This window comes from Photinus pyralis, unplaced genomic scaffold (genome assembly GCF_008802855.1).
Source record: "Photinus pyralis isolate 1611_PpyrPB1 unplaced genomic scaffold, Ppyr1.3 Ppyr1.4_LG2, whole genome shotgun sequence".
Lineage (NCBI taxonomy): Eukaryota > Metazoa > Arthropoda > Insecta > Coleoptera > Lampyridae > Photinus > Photinus pyralis.
Window position 1 is genome coordinate 44756217 of NW_022170403.1, and position 16647 is coordinate 44772863.

Below are 16647 nucleotides of genomic sequence, written 5' to 3' on the forward strand. Positions count from 1 at the left end.
CTGTTAATAAGACAGTAACAATTCAAATTTTTAATGAGATACAATATATTTAACAATTAGTCTGTACTGGGTTTTGTACTCTCCACACTCTTATCATCTGACATCTCTGCCGCTTTAGCTTTTCCCAGAATAGTAGCCAGCATTTTTTCTTCTTTGGCCTTCTTCCTAGCTTGCTTTGTAGCTTTCTGTTGTTCTTTCTCTTTTTGTGCTAATAATTCCTTAAACTTCTCATCTCTTGGATCAATGGAATATCCAAAATGTCTCCTCACTTCATCAATAAGTCGATCTTTCTTCTGCTTGGCAGCCAAAGCCTCTGATTCCTTCTTCTCGATTTTCCTTTTTAAATCCAATTTCCACTGCTCCAACTTTTCCATTTTTTTAATAATGTCTTCTTGCCGTGTTTGTATTCGGATTTCCTTTTCCAATTTTTTCTGTTTTGCCTCTTCAACCATTTGCTGAATAGTAAATGGGTGAGCCATTCGTTCATATTCTCTTTTTTCTGCCAATTCTTCTTTGGTAGGCCAACATAGGGAAGTATTAAAGCCACTTTTGCTGCCATACCGCCCGTACATTGTACGATTATATCTTAAAGTACCGTGAACCCATGAAGTAGGATTTGCGTATGGGACTTCATCTTGAAGAATGTTACGATGTTGTGGCTTTAATCTCGATTTGTTTCGTTTATCCTCTATTATCTTTTCCCGTATTTGAGCTTCGTCATCTACAACTGTTTAAACAAAATAATAAACAACATTAAAAGGTATCGTACAAACCATCGAAGGAAGTTTCTTGGCGTTCTAGTTCTGTTATATTTACTGCTGGTTCACTTTTACTTCTAATAGATATTCTTTGTAGAGTTTTAAAGTTGTTTAATAACACATTTCGCAGCATCGTACTTTGTAAATTAATTAGTTAAAAAAGTTAACTTAACCACAAATTTTTTATTTTGAATTACATTGGCAGTGGTTGCTATAGGATTGGAGGTTTGCAATGCCAGAACTTGTGCTTTGTTACAAATATACAGGGCGAGAAATGGGATGCAAATACAGAAATTATGAAACTTACAATTTTATAAATTTCACTTTCTTAAGATAGCCAGATTGATTAGCCCCTTGTGAGTCTGATTTTTACGAATGTAAACTACATTTTTCATCTGCGCATAGGTGAATGTCGAAATAAATCGAAGTTATTTCATCTTGAAATCAGAGAATATATTATTAGTTACTCTTTGTCGAAATGCAACTTGACACCTTATCGGGCCTTAAAGACATTCTAAATCAGGGGTGGTCTATTCAGCGTTTCCCAACCGGTGGTTCGCAAACCCCTGGGGGTTCGCGCGCGCTTTCTAAGGGGTTCGCAGAACAAAAAACGATAATGGCGGTATAAATTTACTTAAGCTAAATTTAGATATTTTAAATCATGTATAGCCCTAATGAGTAAATCCATTAAAATCGTTTGCGCATGATTGCAGCACTCAATGCGAGTGTAAACGAATGAAAAACGCGCTACAATATATTTCTTTCACTTCTCAACTCAGTGCTAGGTTCAGTTGACTTCATGACAGTTTTAACTCTTAACCTTAAAGTGAAAGTGATTAGGAAAACCACTTCAAAGGCAAACTATGGAACAGTGGCTGAAGACAGGGAGTATTATTAGGACCGATAGACAAAGTAAGGAGAAACATGAGGTACCGCCTGACATTTCTGCGTCACCATCAGTTACGGATCGTGAAGTAACACACAAAAGGATATTAGTGACGTAGCGGTAGCACTTCCCCAATCTAGTAAAAAGAAATGCGAGTCTAGTGACATGAAAACAAAGAAGAGAAAGTATGACAATGTTAAATTATGAACAAGAATAAGTTGGGGGTTCGCCAGAAAAAAAAATCTAAAGGGGGGGGTTCGTTGTTAGTAAAAGGTTGGGAACCACTGGTCTATGTAACCAACGACTTATTTGACGTACGTTATGCAAATATTCGGTAAGCATCTCTTTATATACCGGATGGTGATTTGACCACGCACCATAGGAATTTTAATAGTAATTTTTTAATTTCCGATTCTTGGCTTCCCTAATTATTTTAGAAATAAAGTATGTTTAGGTTTTTTGTAGAGAAAAAGTTACGAATCCGTGGATACTATTGTTTTCTAAATATTATAAATTCAGAAACAGTAAAAATTTAAGAATTAGGGACTATCGCTGCAATAGGATTATGAAATCAAACAGAAGCGTCTGCATTTGCCATTATAGTTTGACGTTTATTATTTACTATAAGTAATTATTAAATTCTATTATCTACAAAATGTATTCAACTACATAAAAAGTTGAAATGGTAATACTTCTTGCAAACGCTACTTGATTCAACGTAAAAATATCTAAAAAAAAGGGCAGTTTTTTACCTCTTTCCTATCTTACATCGGTAGTAAGATATGATGAACATCCCAAAAAGTCAAACTTTTTTCACTCTGTACCTCAAAAATAATTATCGGGTTGATTGTGTTTGTGGTATTTAGTTTCACAAAAAAAGTGGCACAGGGTCTCGAAAACTGCAAGTCGTTTATCTTTAAAAACAGCTGATATACACTGCAGTCTCAACCAAAATAGGACAGACGGTACATTTTCTTGTATTTTTTCGATTTATTGTATTTTTTGTATATTTTTATGTTAATAATAAAAATCAAAATTGTCTTAAAGAGAAGTTTTTTATGATGTGGCCCGCAGGTGTATGTGCAAACCTTAAAATGGCCCTTGATGATGATAAATGAGTTTGACATGCTTGTCGATCTATAGTGAGTCAGCTGCGGTATCCCTAAAAATTGGCAACGCTGTTATGACCTTTTGTTTTGTTTCGCGGCGGTCTACTAGTCACTATTGGAGCATTAGACACGTGGTTTTGTGAGGTTAAGTACGAGCCAGTGGTAATTGTTGCCATCACTTTAACTACTCAAAATGCAGCACGACGATGTAAGGAAATGTTTAGATACTTTTTACTTAATTATTAAACATTTTCTCTACGTTTTAGGTTGTATGGAGTATTATCAATAAATCCTTCTGCTCTTACAAAGTCAAGTATGAAAGATGATAAAATTATTTTAATAGTAACACACTTTTCAACAGCACTAAGACCCAGAGGTTCTGCCGAAATGAATATAATCTAACAGGTTTGTGTGGTAGAGCTGCGTGTCCATTGGCGAATAGTCAGTATGGTACAATTCGTGAAGAAAAGGGTATTATATATTTGTATATGAAAACGGCTGAGAGGTAGGTAGTAGTAGCTTCTGGTGAAGAATGAACCATTGCAAGCAACTTGTTGAAGGTGCAAAAACTTCTATCATGATCATTTTAATTGTGCAGGGTGGCATTTCCACGTAATTCTTGGGAAAAAGTAAAATTATCAAGAAATTTTGAAAAAGCAATTCATCAAATTAACGAAAATCTCTTATATTGGCCTACATTTATAAAATCAAAATGCAAGCAACGTTTCGTCAAAATTACCCAATATTTGATACGCATGAGAAAATTAAGATTAAGGAGACAGTAAGTAGATTTTGTCATCTATTATAGTCAAGTAGGTAACCATAATTTGTTTAAGGAAATTATTAGTGCCTCTACAACGTAAAATTGAAAGACGAGAAACCAGACGAGAAGAAAAGGCTTTAATAGCTGCTCGAATTGAGAAAGGTGTCGAAAAATCTCTGTTGGAGAGACTCAAAAAGGGTGTGGTAAGTTTACATAAGTCGTATAATTGAAACTGTTGTTATCACAAATAAATTCATAGTACCAAGACTTGTACAACATACCACAAATTGCATTTGACAAAGCTCTAAATGAAGAAGAAATTGAATCAGAAGAAGAATGCGAAACAGAAAAGGAACTGGAATTGGAAAGAGAAATGGAGGATGGGCCAGAATACGTTGCTGCCGAATCGGATGATGATCTCTCAGATGAAGATGATGCAATGAGCGTTGTATGTATGCCCCTTTTGCAGATCTCTTATTAATGCACCAACAACTAATTACCTTTAACGCTAATGTAATCCTGTTACATGCATACCCTAATATGTTTTTTTTTTCATTTGCAATAAGAGGAAACCTATTTTTCACAAAAAAAAATATACTTTAAAATTTGTAAGCAATTTACAAGTAAGTTTTTAAGATGGTAATGAGAATGGTTTCGTCGGCCACTCCTACTTGCTAATAATAACCAACAATATGCTATATGTTCATGTTCTTTATTTTCCTTACAGGATAGTGAAAGTGGTAAGAAAGAAGAGGTTGATTTAGATAGCAGTTTTGAATCGGATACATCAGATATTGAGGTAAGTACTTTCGTCCTTTATACAGAGATTAAATGGCATCATTTTATGTCAATAATTTTATCTCCTTTATACCCCTAATTAATAAAACGTGTTTTTGAAGAAACTTCATATGCTTTGATTGTTTTCAGGACATGTTCCTTCCAAGCACATCAAATGCACCAAACAAAAAGAAAAAAGGTAAACCTACTACTCCTAGTTCTAAGAAGTCGCCACGGAAAACAAGGGTAGAAATTGAGTATGAGCTTGAAGAAAACACACCTATAAAATCAAGAGTATCTAGCTATTAATTCTTACGTGAAATTCTTATTTAAAATAAATTAAATTTTAATATACATATCAAATTCTTTAATAGGTCAATCAATCTATTGTCAATGCTCAATACAAATTGACTTTACTTTTACTTTCAAATGAATATTGTTTATATATTACTCAGTTACCATGCATTTTAGGAAAATTAAGAGGATGATCACACAAGGATTATTTGCAAGGTAAAAATAAAAAACTTACAGTTATCAACGCGTAAAACCAAATTTTGTGGCAAATCACCTCTCCCTGGTAGTACTAGGACTACAAAAATGTAAATCGCCCTGTGTAGCTTTTTCTAGGCAGGCCTCACCTGCCTTTAATGCAATAGATTAAATGAGAGTGCAAGTCTGATAACTCACTTGACGTAATTCCATAGACATGTTTCACGACAAGGTTTAATCTGTACAGAAGCACCCCTGCCATCTTCCCCAGTAAAAGATAATATATGACTTGAAATGTGTTAATCCAGCTTCCCAAACCATCAAAATGAGGTCTCTCAGAGCAGATATGTATTAAAAAGTACTACTCACAATTTGAATTTTAAATTTTGATATCTGGAAATCTATCAAACCAGGTTATTTTAAGTTGAGCGATTACTTTAATGAATTTGAAATAGAATTATGAGTTTGTTGTAGCAATTAATATTTAAAATTGGATATGGAGTTGTTAATTCTTTTTGAGAGTAATCTATTTTACCGGAATGTAACTGAGAATAAATAGAAATAAAATTTTCGATTAAATGTAAATGCCGTCCATACGTTTCTTGACAACGTAAGAACATATAAGCAGTGTGTTGGTATGAGCGAGAAGGCGGCGGTAGGTATGTGGCGACTCACCATGCTTCTTTAAAAGAATCGTAACCTCGTAGCAGAGGGAATTTCGTAGACTTATCATAATTAAAAGACTTATTCAATTTATAATTTGTCGCTGTTGTCCGCTGACTGTCGCTGATCGCGCGAATTGTATCTTCAAAGGAATGCGCCTACAAGACAGGAACCGCAAATACATATTGATGAATGTGTAAACCCTTCTTAAACCAAACATGAATAAAATGGTGCATTGTATTGGCGCCATGTTTAAAAATCAAGGGCAATGGCGTTCAGTAATATTTTTTACTGCTATTTATGATGTACCGCATCATTGCTGAATGTAAATATTTTATGCACTGATTTTTTTATACCAAATTGATGCTATACTAACAAAACTGATGACTTCCGATTACAAATAGTAATGTATATAGCCGAAAATTGTACATTACATAACCTTACTGTTAATCTTTTAGCATAAGTTTAACATTTTACCATCCCTTAATATAGAAGGGGTAATATCGCTTCCAAGAAACAATTCCTAAAAAATATTGATGTATAAATATGCACACAATGGGACTGCAAGGACCAAAAAGCAATTCAGTTTTAGAACAATCAGTCGTACACTTTATGTTAAGTTTTAAACGTCTCTGTATAATTACAATGGCATGCCCAGTTGTCGCTATACTGATTTGTTTGTTAACCGCTATTATATTCCAAGCAGAGGATGTTCACGAAACTCACTGCCGTGTATGATTCCTCACACAACACAAGCTTCACAAGTGAAATTACTATTGTTTCAGGTTTATAATGTAATACCATCTATTAGTGCCATTACAGGTGTTAGCCCTCAGAGGTATCTTTGGAGAATAAGCGTTGCACTACACATTGGTCCTCGGTTCATAATTGCAGCAGTGTATAGAGCATATCATGAAAATATTATTAATCCAACTGCAAACTTAGATGTTATACTTTACAGCCTTCATTTTTATCAGTTTGTAAGTGTTTCATTGTAGGTACAACTTACTGCACGGAAATGGCTGTCGATAGCATTTTGGTTGGAAATTATTGAAATAGCATCTTTATGTGGTGTTACCTATATTTCTAATAAGGAAAATTACCGTAAGTATTAATCCATATCCATAATAACAATTATTTTTTGCCAATAGTAGGTACAGTTGGATGAAACAATTTTTACCTAATCAAAGTAGATAGTTTTGTTTTATTTTAATGGTAAGGTAAAATTGCAACATAGGTAGGTAGATGTGGTCCAAATTGGACACATTCTTATGGAAACACCCTTTGTTTTAAGAGGTACGAAAAAATGGACCTAGGTGTCTGGAGCCCAATTTTAAACAAGACAATCACTGGCGCAAACAGAATTCAGCTATCTGTAATCGTTTGGCTGCTAGGCTCGTTTCTCGAATTTAGTAGATTTCCTTAATGCCCCATAACTTTCTTATTATTGAAGATAATCAATTTTGGCAAAATCTTTCTTAGAGCATTTTTCTGTGTAGAATATGGTACGATACACGGTTTTTATACAGGGTGTTTGGTTTTTCTTATACGACCATAAGCTATATTTTTTCTTGTTTTTGAAAACTTCGTTTCCCAAGTTCAAAAACTAGCTTGCAACTCCAATCCTTGACACAACTACAAGAAAGTTGTGAGATCAAATTATTTTAAAGGGCAAAAGAAAAATATTTCACTCTAGTATTCAGTTGGCTACTAGAAACGCCTCGTGGTAAAAAAAACTGCTGTATGCCTGCATTAAGCGCTTTGGCCGAGGCGAGCGGATAAATTCAACACCATTTCCTAGCTATTTGTAAATCTCTCGACGGATTAGGTAAACTTTTTACAGTAGGTAAAATTAGTTTTTTTTATTATAAATAAATCTGGAAATAAATTAATAAACAACAGATTTGCACTAGATTTCTTGAACAATTTCTAAATCGTGATTACTGATTATTATCTATCTGTACTATATTTACATTTGTGGTACTATTTTCAGTAGCTATTTTTTTTATAAATCCTTTCCCTATAATCTCTAATAAAACTAAAGAGATCCCTTTTTTTAGCAATTCATGAAAAGTTATTTATTACCTTCATGATAAGCAGCCTCACGCATATGTTAGCAAGTATAACAGCAACAAAGAAGGTTGCAGAAACTAGAAATGAATTGAGGCATTTTCAAAAAACTCTCACAATTAAACTGACATTATTTATTGTATCCGTAATAAGTACAGTGGGTTTGGTAGGTTTCTTCTTGGAACACAGATATTTATGTCACGATATGGGTAAGATGCAACGATATTCAAACTGACCTACAAGATTTCGTTTTTAGCATTCAGCTGGTTCGCCTTTTGTGAATATGTAGTGGCTTCGGCAAATATGGCGTTTCACATCACTGTTATATTTGATTTTCCTACAGAGTACTTGGTAGTAGCGAGAGGTTTGAAGGATAAAAATAAAGTCGCTACCGATTAGGAAACGTTTTAACATTATGATAGTTACTAGTCACATTTATTAGGACTGATTAATAATAATTTTTGGAATCTCCAAAATTATTCTAGTAATTTAACGATTATTTATTTTAATTTTAATGTACGAGATTATTACTGCAATTATTAAACCTGATCTTGGGATTGTGATAGTTATATTTCCTATATTTATTTATTTTACATTGTAGGATTTAGTTTTCCGATACCTACTGATAAAGTAGTCTTAGGCAGCTTTCTGTAGAGTATAAGCGAATACATTTTGTAGTACGTACATTGTAAGTTTTCATTGTCTTATCGTTACCATTGTTGAAGTGTGATTATAAACATTGATAACACTGTGATTTTATATGAAAACTGAATGTAACATGACAAACTCATGAATCTCATAAAATATGTTTTTCGCATTTAGAGAAAGTTCCATTTTATAAATTTTAAACAACTCAATTTGTATTAAAAGTTAGGTGTATATAGTATATTGATCTTTTCTTATACGTTTATGTAATAATGTATAATCTTCCAAATCAATAACTTATGTAGTGGTAGACAAAAAAAACGCATCCATTAACAATATGCAACATTTCGTTGCACTTCTGGTTGTGCTGTTTGTAAAGTTTGTGCCTTTTTTGTTTTCAATTATATGGTTACAGAGAAATATACTTATAGCTACTTCTTCAAATTATAATGAAACTTACATTTGAATAGCTGCAATAAATGCTTTATTAAACGAACAGGTACATATGACTACTGTACTGTAACGACATTACATAAAAAGTATTGACATAATTTAATATGTAATAAACCTGGTTAAGTAATTTATTTTTCCAAGTTTTATGAACGCCTTATTATAATGAACTACATATGTGAAGAACATTCAAATCTTTTATTTACTTAATCACGCAACTGCTCAGAGATATGCCTTGTTTTAAGTAATCTTAGGATATGTAATTGCTTTAACTCATGTATTTTAATTAGATTGTAACTGACGTTTTTTTTTGTATAATGCACGATATACGTACTCTTCTTTATGTTGTACTCAAGCATTGTATTTCATGAGACATTATAAATTTTTACAGAGTCTGTTGTTTTAGAAGCATCATGTGTGTTGAATATTATTTGAGATTTATTCATTTTTAGTGTTTATTTCTTAAATAACTATACTGAAGTACCTACATTATAAACCAACCTCTAATCGAATCCACTTACTACTTATGCATGCAAGCTTTTTGTTGTCTCATTCATAAAAACTACTTGTATGTACTAAATTGGTCACCCTCCCCCCTCAGGTGTACCTTCAGAGTTTGTTTCGATGACAGGTGTTCCTAAAGATGCAGTGAGCCACGGTAGCATCACTACAAACAGGGGCACACATGCTGAAGGACAGGCCAAATGATGTACCACGTACCTGTTCAGTAGGAGATACTCGAGCATCTTCTTCCCGTCCTCATTTCCAAGTAATGTCCCTTCCACTCGCCAATTGGTGAAGCGCATCAGGGGTTTATAATAGTTCGCACTAACAGAGCCTCTGAACACTGGGCGACCATTCGTCGTTTAAGTATACTTGATAGTCATTTTTTACCACTCGCACGTTAGTAAGGAAAATATTGCATTGGAGGAAAAAATTACCCCTCCCTTTTATTACGGAAATATACATTTTGAAGCATGGTATCGGTCTGTACTCTCATTTTCGGCTGAACCGATTAGACAGCGCCATGCACGAGTGTGTTCCACGCACCTGGGTCATGATACTGAGAGATCGCAACCTGACATAAGGCCATCCCAACAGTCCAGGCGTTAGGGCAAGAATAGTCCCTGGCCCAAAGAGCCACGGATGGTGACTACATGACCGAACAATTTGGCAAAATGTTTATTAAGCGTCTGAAACATAATGCCGCAGAGACCGCTCGCTGCGAGGCGTTTCAAGCGGGAAGCGAAGAACCAGAATTGATTGACCTGCACAAGAAATCCAATGTCGTCTTGACAAGCAAATGACAAAAAAGGCACACTCTGATGTAAGCACTCACTAGTCACTGCCGTAAAATGGTTGGGGGGGGGGGGGGATCTAAATCCTCACTAAAAGTAGGCACTTCCAAAGAAGATACTTTGGCGGAATACTAGTATAATAATCAAAATCACCATCTACCACCAGAAGTACCCTGAAGTCAAGCTGCTAAAAGAGCAAGACGACCTAGTAAAGACTCCCTTGAGAAAATCTAGGCTATTTAAGAAGAAGTCACCTTATTTCGCCAACTACACGCGCACGCTATGCCTGTGGGAGAACGTTGTAGTACGCAAACAGGTGAAAGGGATCAATCTGTGAGGTTTGTGTTCAATACACTGAAGTGGTATAATAAACAAAAGCCACAGAGATGATCCTTAACTTGCTTCAGAAGCAAAACGAGATCCCAGACGGAGGAGGCACAATCTTTGTGGTCCTGATATTGAAGGTGGTCGGTGACCCCAAGAAAGCATCCGTAATATTCATGGAACTGCTCGCTCGCGACAGCTCTTGCATTCTGCTGCAAAAAGGAATCCTCTACTGTCTCTTTGTCTCTTTAGAGCAAATATAGCACATCCCACGATTCTGGCGTAAAACCAGCATTACATTCTCAAGGTAAGAACAGCTATTCTGAATCGAAGTCTTACCACAGATATTGTAGAGTAATCAGTAGTCTTACAGATAAATCAGTCGTTTATGTTAAAAAGGACTGGCTGATTGTAGAGGAGTGAGGAAGCTATAATTTCCCATCCTCCCTACCCATATCGGCATGCTTATACCAAAGCAAGCAAAATTGCAAAAACATTGAATGAAAAGGAAAAGCTATTTAACCTACCCTCCATTGAAAAAGCACTAATAATCACACTTCAGGTCAGCAAAACAGTGATATACACCCCTTAGAGAAGGAAAGAGAGGAGGGATAAACGGAGATCGTATAGTGAAACAAATTTAATTTGTTTGCACACCTGTGTGGCCGCCTACACCACAGTACATTTACAATGAAACTCGGACTATAAACAATTTCACCTAATGGAGGGGACATGCTTCTCCACTTTACATAATCCTGAAACCCTTTGAATATTCAAATGGGAACGATATCAATAAACCCCCTCCACGTTATCAAAACTACTAACTACAGGTAACCACATATAAACGGATAAACAAAGATAGATATAACTAAAAATTGTGACCACAAAACCATGTATTTTATAAAAACTTATACAAAAGTATACTCCTATGTAAAATAAGACCCCAGGAATGCTTTCTGTAGACTTCGATTACCACATCATTTCAACAGTTCTTTCAACATATTTTCCAATTTAACCGCGTCCGCGGCAAACTTTCGAATTCCATCTGCCAACTTATCGGTAGCCATAACATCTTCATTATGCAGCCAGCGAAATTTACTTTCATCAAGCGCCAGTTTCTCAACATCAGAGGCCATTGCGGAGTCCACACTCAATCGTTTTGTGACCACTTTGTCCGAATTTTCGAGCTGTCCCAATAATGCCGGGCTAATTGTGAGTAAATCGCATCCGGCCAATGCTTTAACTTCCTCTACAAATTTAAGTGAGTAATTACCAATAGGAAAATACAAATTCAAAAGCAATACAATATAGTATACAAACAGAACACCAATAATATAAGACAATTAATGTAAAGCCTATGCCTACTGCTATGAAAATAAATGATTTATGAAAAGAACTGATGATAATGAATCCCAAATGAGCTGTTAGGAAACGAAATAATTTAGTGTGGAAGATAACTCTTATCCAATTAAACTCGATATTTGCAGCAAGTTTATAGAAAAAAACTAAACCTTGCTTACCAATATTTCTAAAAGATGCACCCATTACGACAGTTCGGTAGTTGAATTTTTTGTAATAATTGTAGATTTTCGTAACTGATAGCACACCGGGATCTTCTTCGCCAGAAAAGAATTTTTTGTCTGTGTTAGCCACGTGCCAGTCAAGTATTCGGCCCACAAATGGTGAAATTAATGTGACACCTGCCTCTGCACATGCGATAGCTTGTGCATAAGAAAATAGTAACGTTAAATTACAATGTATTCCATGTTTTTCTTCTAATTCCCTACACGACAACCAGTAAGAATAGAGAATTGCAATGAAATGGATATACTTACTTTGCAGCTTGTATTCCTTCCCATGTTGATGCCAATTTAATTAAGATTCTTTTCTTATCAATTCCATGTTCTTTATATAGTTGTATTATGCGAATAGCCTTTGCAATGCTTGCTTCTTTGTTGAAAGACAATCTGTACAAGGATTTACAGTAAGTATGCACAAATGACTTTATTTACTCACCTTGCATCAACCTCCGTTGATACTCGACCAGGAATAATTTTTAGTATTTCGACACCAAACAGAACACATAACATATCCATTGAGGCAGTAAGTTTTTCGGATAATGTACCTTTAGTGTCTTTGCCATATTTTACTGCTTTATTAATTAGTTCCTTGTATTGTGGTAGATTTGCAGCGGCCAATATGAGTGAGGGATTTGTTGTTGCATCTGTGGGTTTGTACTTTTTCATTGCTGGAAAGTTTGTATTAACATTATTTGTTTTCTCAGTTACCTACTGATAAAATTTATTTTATATTACTCTTATCTATTTATACAGGTATCTGTAGCAACAACAGTTTATAGATGTCTATCTATATGGTTAGACTAAGTATCACATTTAAAAAAATTTTTATCCTATTTCTAGCGTGTTACTTTTCAACATGTAAGCAAAACCAGGTTTATGTTTAACAATTACTGCAGCCTAATACCTACGTATTATAAAGCGACCAACAACATTTTTAATTCAGAGAAGGCCCTGGAACTTTAGATCACGTCAATATTTTAGATCTACTTACTTGTGCAGTAAAACTGCTCTTGTCACCGCGACAAATACAACAATTATACATGACCGAAACGTCTATCTCTCTCTTTCAAGGCCAAATCTTAAATCGAAAATTTTGATGCTCACTTGTTACCTATTTAGCGAGCTATTTAGTAAACAGCTTCAAAAACAAATGCAATGTTACGGTATTTGCAAATTTGCATTATGTGTTCTGATAAAAGCAAATGACTTCTATTATTTAAACAATGCTTCTACCTATTGTCACTTGTGAGCATGTATGAATTAAACGTACCTTATACATACTAATCACCCTGTATAATACTATGTTAACCATGAGAATTTAAAATTTAGGTAATAAACAATTGGGAACTGGGGGCATTTTAGTAAATATGTACCTACTTCGCACAGAATAAATGAAAATTGAAGTAATTTTTTGAAATGGCAATCGGGTTAAGTTGTGACCTTGTCGAAGTAAGGTTAGAAAATTTAGCGGTCACAAAAATTGCATGGAAAAGTACCAGGCCACAATCAAACTTTCCATTTATAATTTTTATATATAGGTAAATAATTATATAATTACCTTCAAAGTCGCCGGTATCGGCAACGACGGTGGTAAAAGTTTTCAATTGATCTAGAGAGCTGGCCATCTTCGGCTTCTTGGGGCACTGCAAGTCGTGTTCTGACATTGGGAAAGAATAAAATCCGCCTTATAAAAATCCTTATCACAAAATAACCTTCACAGCTACCCAGATTCTATTACAGCACTGCGCCAAACGTTCACCTTTTTATCAGCGGTCAACAGTTGTGCGTGGTGGGAAAGCTATGGTTGCGGCAAAATTATGCATTACTTCACACGTCTATGGACTGCGGGAGGTGAAATTTAAAAAAATTTAAACTCCTAGCATTTTCATTTTGCGTTTGCGTTATCGTTTCGGTAGTTTTGATACGAAATTCACAAAATTGCATCTTTCAAATAACATCCACGGCATTTTTTAAGATATATTTTTATTTTGTAGCTGTTGTTTAGAAACTATAATAGTACATTAAAATACAAGTATCATAAGACAGGGTTTTATCGCACGCGTTAAACGAGCCGCGCAGGGGCGAGTTTTTTAAAGAAGAAGTGTATCAAAACTTCTTATGAAACATGTATTTAGTATTTTATTAGTATATTAAAGCACAAGTGTCATTTGACGAAGATTGTCGCACGAGGTAGTTTGCCGCATAAGCCGCGTAGCGGCGAATGCGGCAAAAGCCGAGTGCGACAAGTAGACAAATGACACGTGTGCTTTATACTATTTTTTCTATTTCGACTTTTATTTTAAATAATAAATTATACAAATTATAAATATTGCCTTTAGGCGTTGTTAGGTAATTTTAAACTATCATTCAGTGTATGTTGGTAATAGACACAATTCATTTATTTTCACGTTGGCTAACCTGATTCCTGTATTTTCAAACTTCAAACTTTTAATTAGGTATTTGGTCATAATTCCATTTTGCGGCAGTTATGATGAATACGGATGACAAACACGTCTCTTGTACCCCACCAGAGATCCAAGAGATTGCCAATGAAGCGACGTTAAATTTACTGCCTGTAAAATCGAAAGTAAAGTACGAGGAGTACAACATTTTTGAAAACTGGCTGGCCGAGAAGGGAGTTCAAAAAGTAAGCAAGAATGTACTGCTGGCATATTTTACTACGCTAAGTAAAAATAAAAAAAGTTCTACCCTTTGGAGTATATACCTATTCAAAATTAATCGGAATTAATACAATCGGTCAAGTTCCTCGTACGTTATTTAACTTTACAGGTTATGTTTAGTTTTGATTTGACGGATACCGTTGACAGCAAAAAAGCGAGGGGTACCAATCCAACAAAATAAAAAAAATAATGCGTTTCTATTTCTTTCGGCATCATTTCTGTCTAGAAACGCACGCAAACTGGGCCAATCAAGTACGGTTTCGGTATTGTTTCCACATCGAAATAGAAAAACTATTTTTTCTATTTTGGTTATTAGATAGTATATACACGGAAGCATTGATTACACACAATAACCAATGACTTTAGACGGAAGCAAAACTTCACTTCCGTAATTTTACTTGTTTATTCACTACATTATAGTGGGCATCATCTTTTAAGTTGGTAGTAACTATCAGGGAAGTTGGTTATTAACAGTTTGCGCATGATCACTAGATCAAAATTAATTTTGGAAGTATTTTTAAATCAGCGGCGTTTCTATAGCAACATTTGTTGTTAATGATGCTCGATGTTTTTATTGCATATTTGGAGTCTATGTGAAATAGGTATTGTTTCTCTTACTATCCGCATGTCAACATTTAAAACTAATTTCGGATTTCTCTTTTGACGATTGGATTTCTTGATTGTTTAAAGCGACATCTCTGTAATAGTGGCTATACTAAAATGATACTTGACTTGACACAACTCAAATTTAAAAAAAAAGCATAGAATTATACAAATCTCATCTCTTCGATCTTAAAGTGTGCAATAATTCACTTTACCTTATCATTGCGAAGGTATATTAAAGATTGTCGCTCTCGGCTCTTTGGACAAATAAAAATCATTTGTCGTTAAACTTTGAATTTCGATTTATCGGTTATTAAGCGGCAGAGCAAAGCGTGCATCGCTTTATAGGGGAGTCGATGGTGCCCGTCTGTCCGTGAAAACGACGACTGTCAAACGCTTTGACCGATTTGGTTCAATCTTTGCACAGTTGACTTAATTGCCACATGCAATAAGCCTATTGAAAATCGGTCAAATCCAATGACACCATAGGGTCACGCCTCTCTGCCTCTGGCAAACGCGTAAAGCTATTCAGTTCAAACTTTGCACAGTTAACATATATAGGTACCACATGTAACAAGCAAATTGAAAATGAGTCAAACCCAATGACTCCGTGGGGTCACACCGAGGTGCTCGGCCGCTTTTTTAAACGCTCTTTATGGGTTTATTTTCTTATCGATTTGCGTACCTAACGATCCTTTTTCAATTGCAATATTCAAAAACTTTCTAATCGTTCGTGAAATACTTATTAGATATAACGAAGTTTTATGTTAAGTCAAGGCGACATAACTGACCAGCGCAAAGGAAGTAATATGATGCTATACTATTTCCGACGCCGTTATATTCTCTCCTCTTATTTGATGGGGGTGGTAAAAATGGATTGTGAACGCACAGGCAATTTTTTTATTTGTACACTCCTTTTGTTCTGAAATTTTAACTTGAGGATGCTTTTTACAACTCCAATTGAAAACACACGTCAAGAAATGGACTGTGTATGCGCAGAAGAGCCAATTTTCTTAGTTCAGGCAGTTTTTTCGAAATTATGGCAGAAGTGCTTTTCAAGTATGGGTTTGAATATGAAATATATACCTAGGTTCTGATATTTAATACAACTGACAAACTTTTGATCAGTCCAAGAAATTTAAATAATCTCCTTTATATATATATATATGCGAAAAATCAACAGGAGAATGATTATGGCATACCGAGTAAGCTCAGATAAAAATAATTTCCGAAAACCACAACCGTTTGCAATAAGATAAAACGCATTTTTCGATTATATTCTACAGCATGTATACGTCGGTATAGGAGACGAATAATAATGTACTTAACATAAATATAGCAATAATAAAATAATTCCATGTGGAAGTAAAATAATGAGTACATTTCATTGATTATTTATTTAATTTATTTAACAAAAGATCGACTTAATTCCGTTTGGTCAAAGAATATACCACTGGCGGCTGCAGGTTCTAAAGCACAGGATCAGGTGAAAAATCTTTACGATTAATTTGCGCATGCGCAATGTCAATTTTCTTGTTTATAGATATATTT

At 34.7% G+C, this 16647-nt stretch overlaps 4 protein-coding genes across 5 annotated transcripts; 2 read left to right on the top strand and 2 right to left on the bottom strand.

The window, feature by feature from the left end:
- Positions 1-15: 15 nt before the first annotated feature.
- On the bottom strand, positions 16-1229 carry LOC116165035 (growth arrest and DNA damage-inducible proteins-interacting protein 1). The gene is made up of 2 exons (XM_031479305.1): positions 774-1229; positions 16-727 (listed from the first exon to the last, which is right to left on the bottom strand). Exons 1-2 carry the CDS (start codon positions 889-891, stop codon positions 57-59), a joined length of 789 nt encoding a protein of 262 aa, XP_031335165.1. The 5' UTR covers positions 892-1229; the 3' UTR covers positions 16-56.
- A 1589-nt stretch (positions 1230-2818) lies between these two features.
- LOC116165033 (protein MAK16 homolog) lies at positions 2819-4664 on the top strand. The gene is made up of 8 exons (XM_031479302.1): positions 2819-2961; positions 3020-3066; positions 3115-3258; positions 3352-3534; positions 3590-3719; positions 3776-3964; positions 4244-4315; positions 4444-4664. The coding sequence occupies exons 1-8, from the start codon at positions 2947-2949 to the stop codon at positions 4600-4602; spliced, it is 939 nt and encodes a 312-aa protein (XP_031335162.1). The 5' UTR covers positions 2819-2946; the 3' UTR covers positions 4603-4664.
- Positions 4665-5668: 1004 nt separating this feature from the next.
- On the top strand, positions 5669-9003 carry LOC116165034 (post-GPI attachment to proteins factor 2-like). 2 transcript variants are annotated; one of them, XM_031479304.1, is made up of 6 exons: positions 5669-5848; positions 5904-6177; positions 6231-6392; positions 6444-6549; positions 7506-7724; positions 7772-9003. In XM_031479304.1, exons 2-6 carry the CDS (start codon positions 5992-5994, stop codon positions 7912-7914), a joined length of 816 nt encoding a protein of 271 aa, XP_031335164.1. In that variant the 5' UTR covers positions 5669-5848; positions 5904-5991; the 3' UTR covers positions 7915-9003. The 2 variants fall into 2 exon arrangements, with proteins under 2 accessions (XP_031335164.1, XP_031335163.1); XM_031479303.1 differs by having other exon boundaries at positions 5670-5853.
- Positions 9004-11107: 2104 nt separating this feature from the next.
- Positions 11108-13597, bottom strand: LOC116164399 (probable transaldolase). The gene is made up of 5 exons (XM_031478579.1): positions 13371-13597; positions 12249-12480; positions 12068-12199; positions 11753-12015; positions 11108-11481 (listed from the first exon to the last, which is right to left on the bottom strand). Exons 1-5 carry the CDS (start codon positions 13474-13476, stop codon positions 11210-11212), a joined length of 1005 nt encoding a protein of 334 aa, XP_031334439.1. The 5' UTR covers positions 13477-13597; the 3' UTR covers positions 11108-11209.
- Between the last annotated feature and the right edge of the window lie 3050 nt (positions 13598-16647).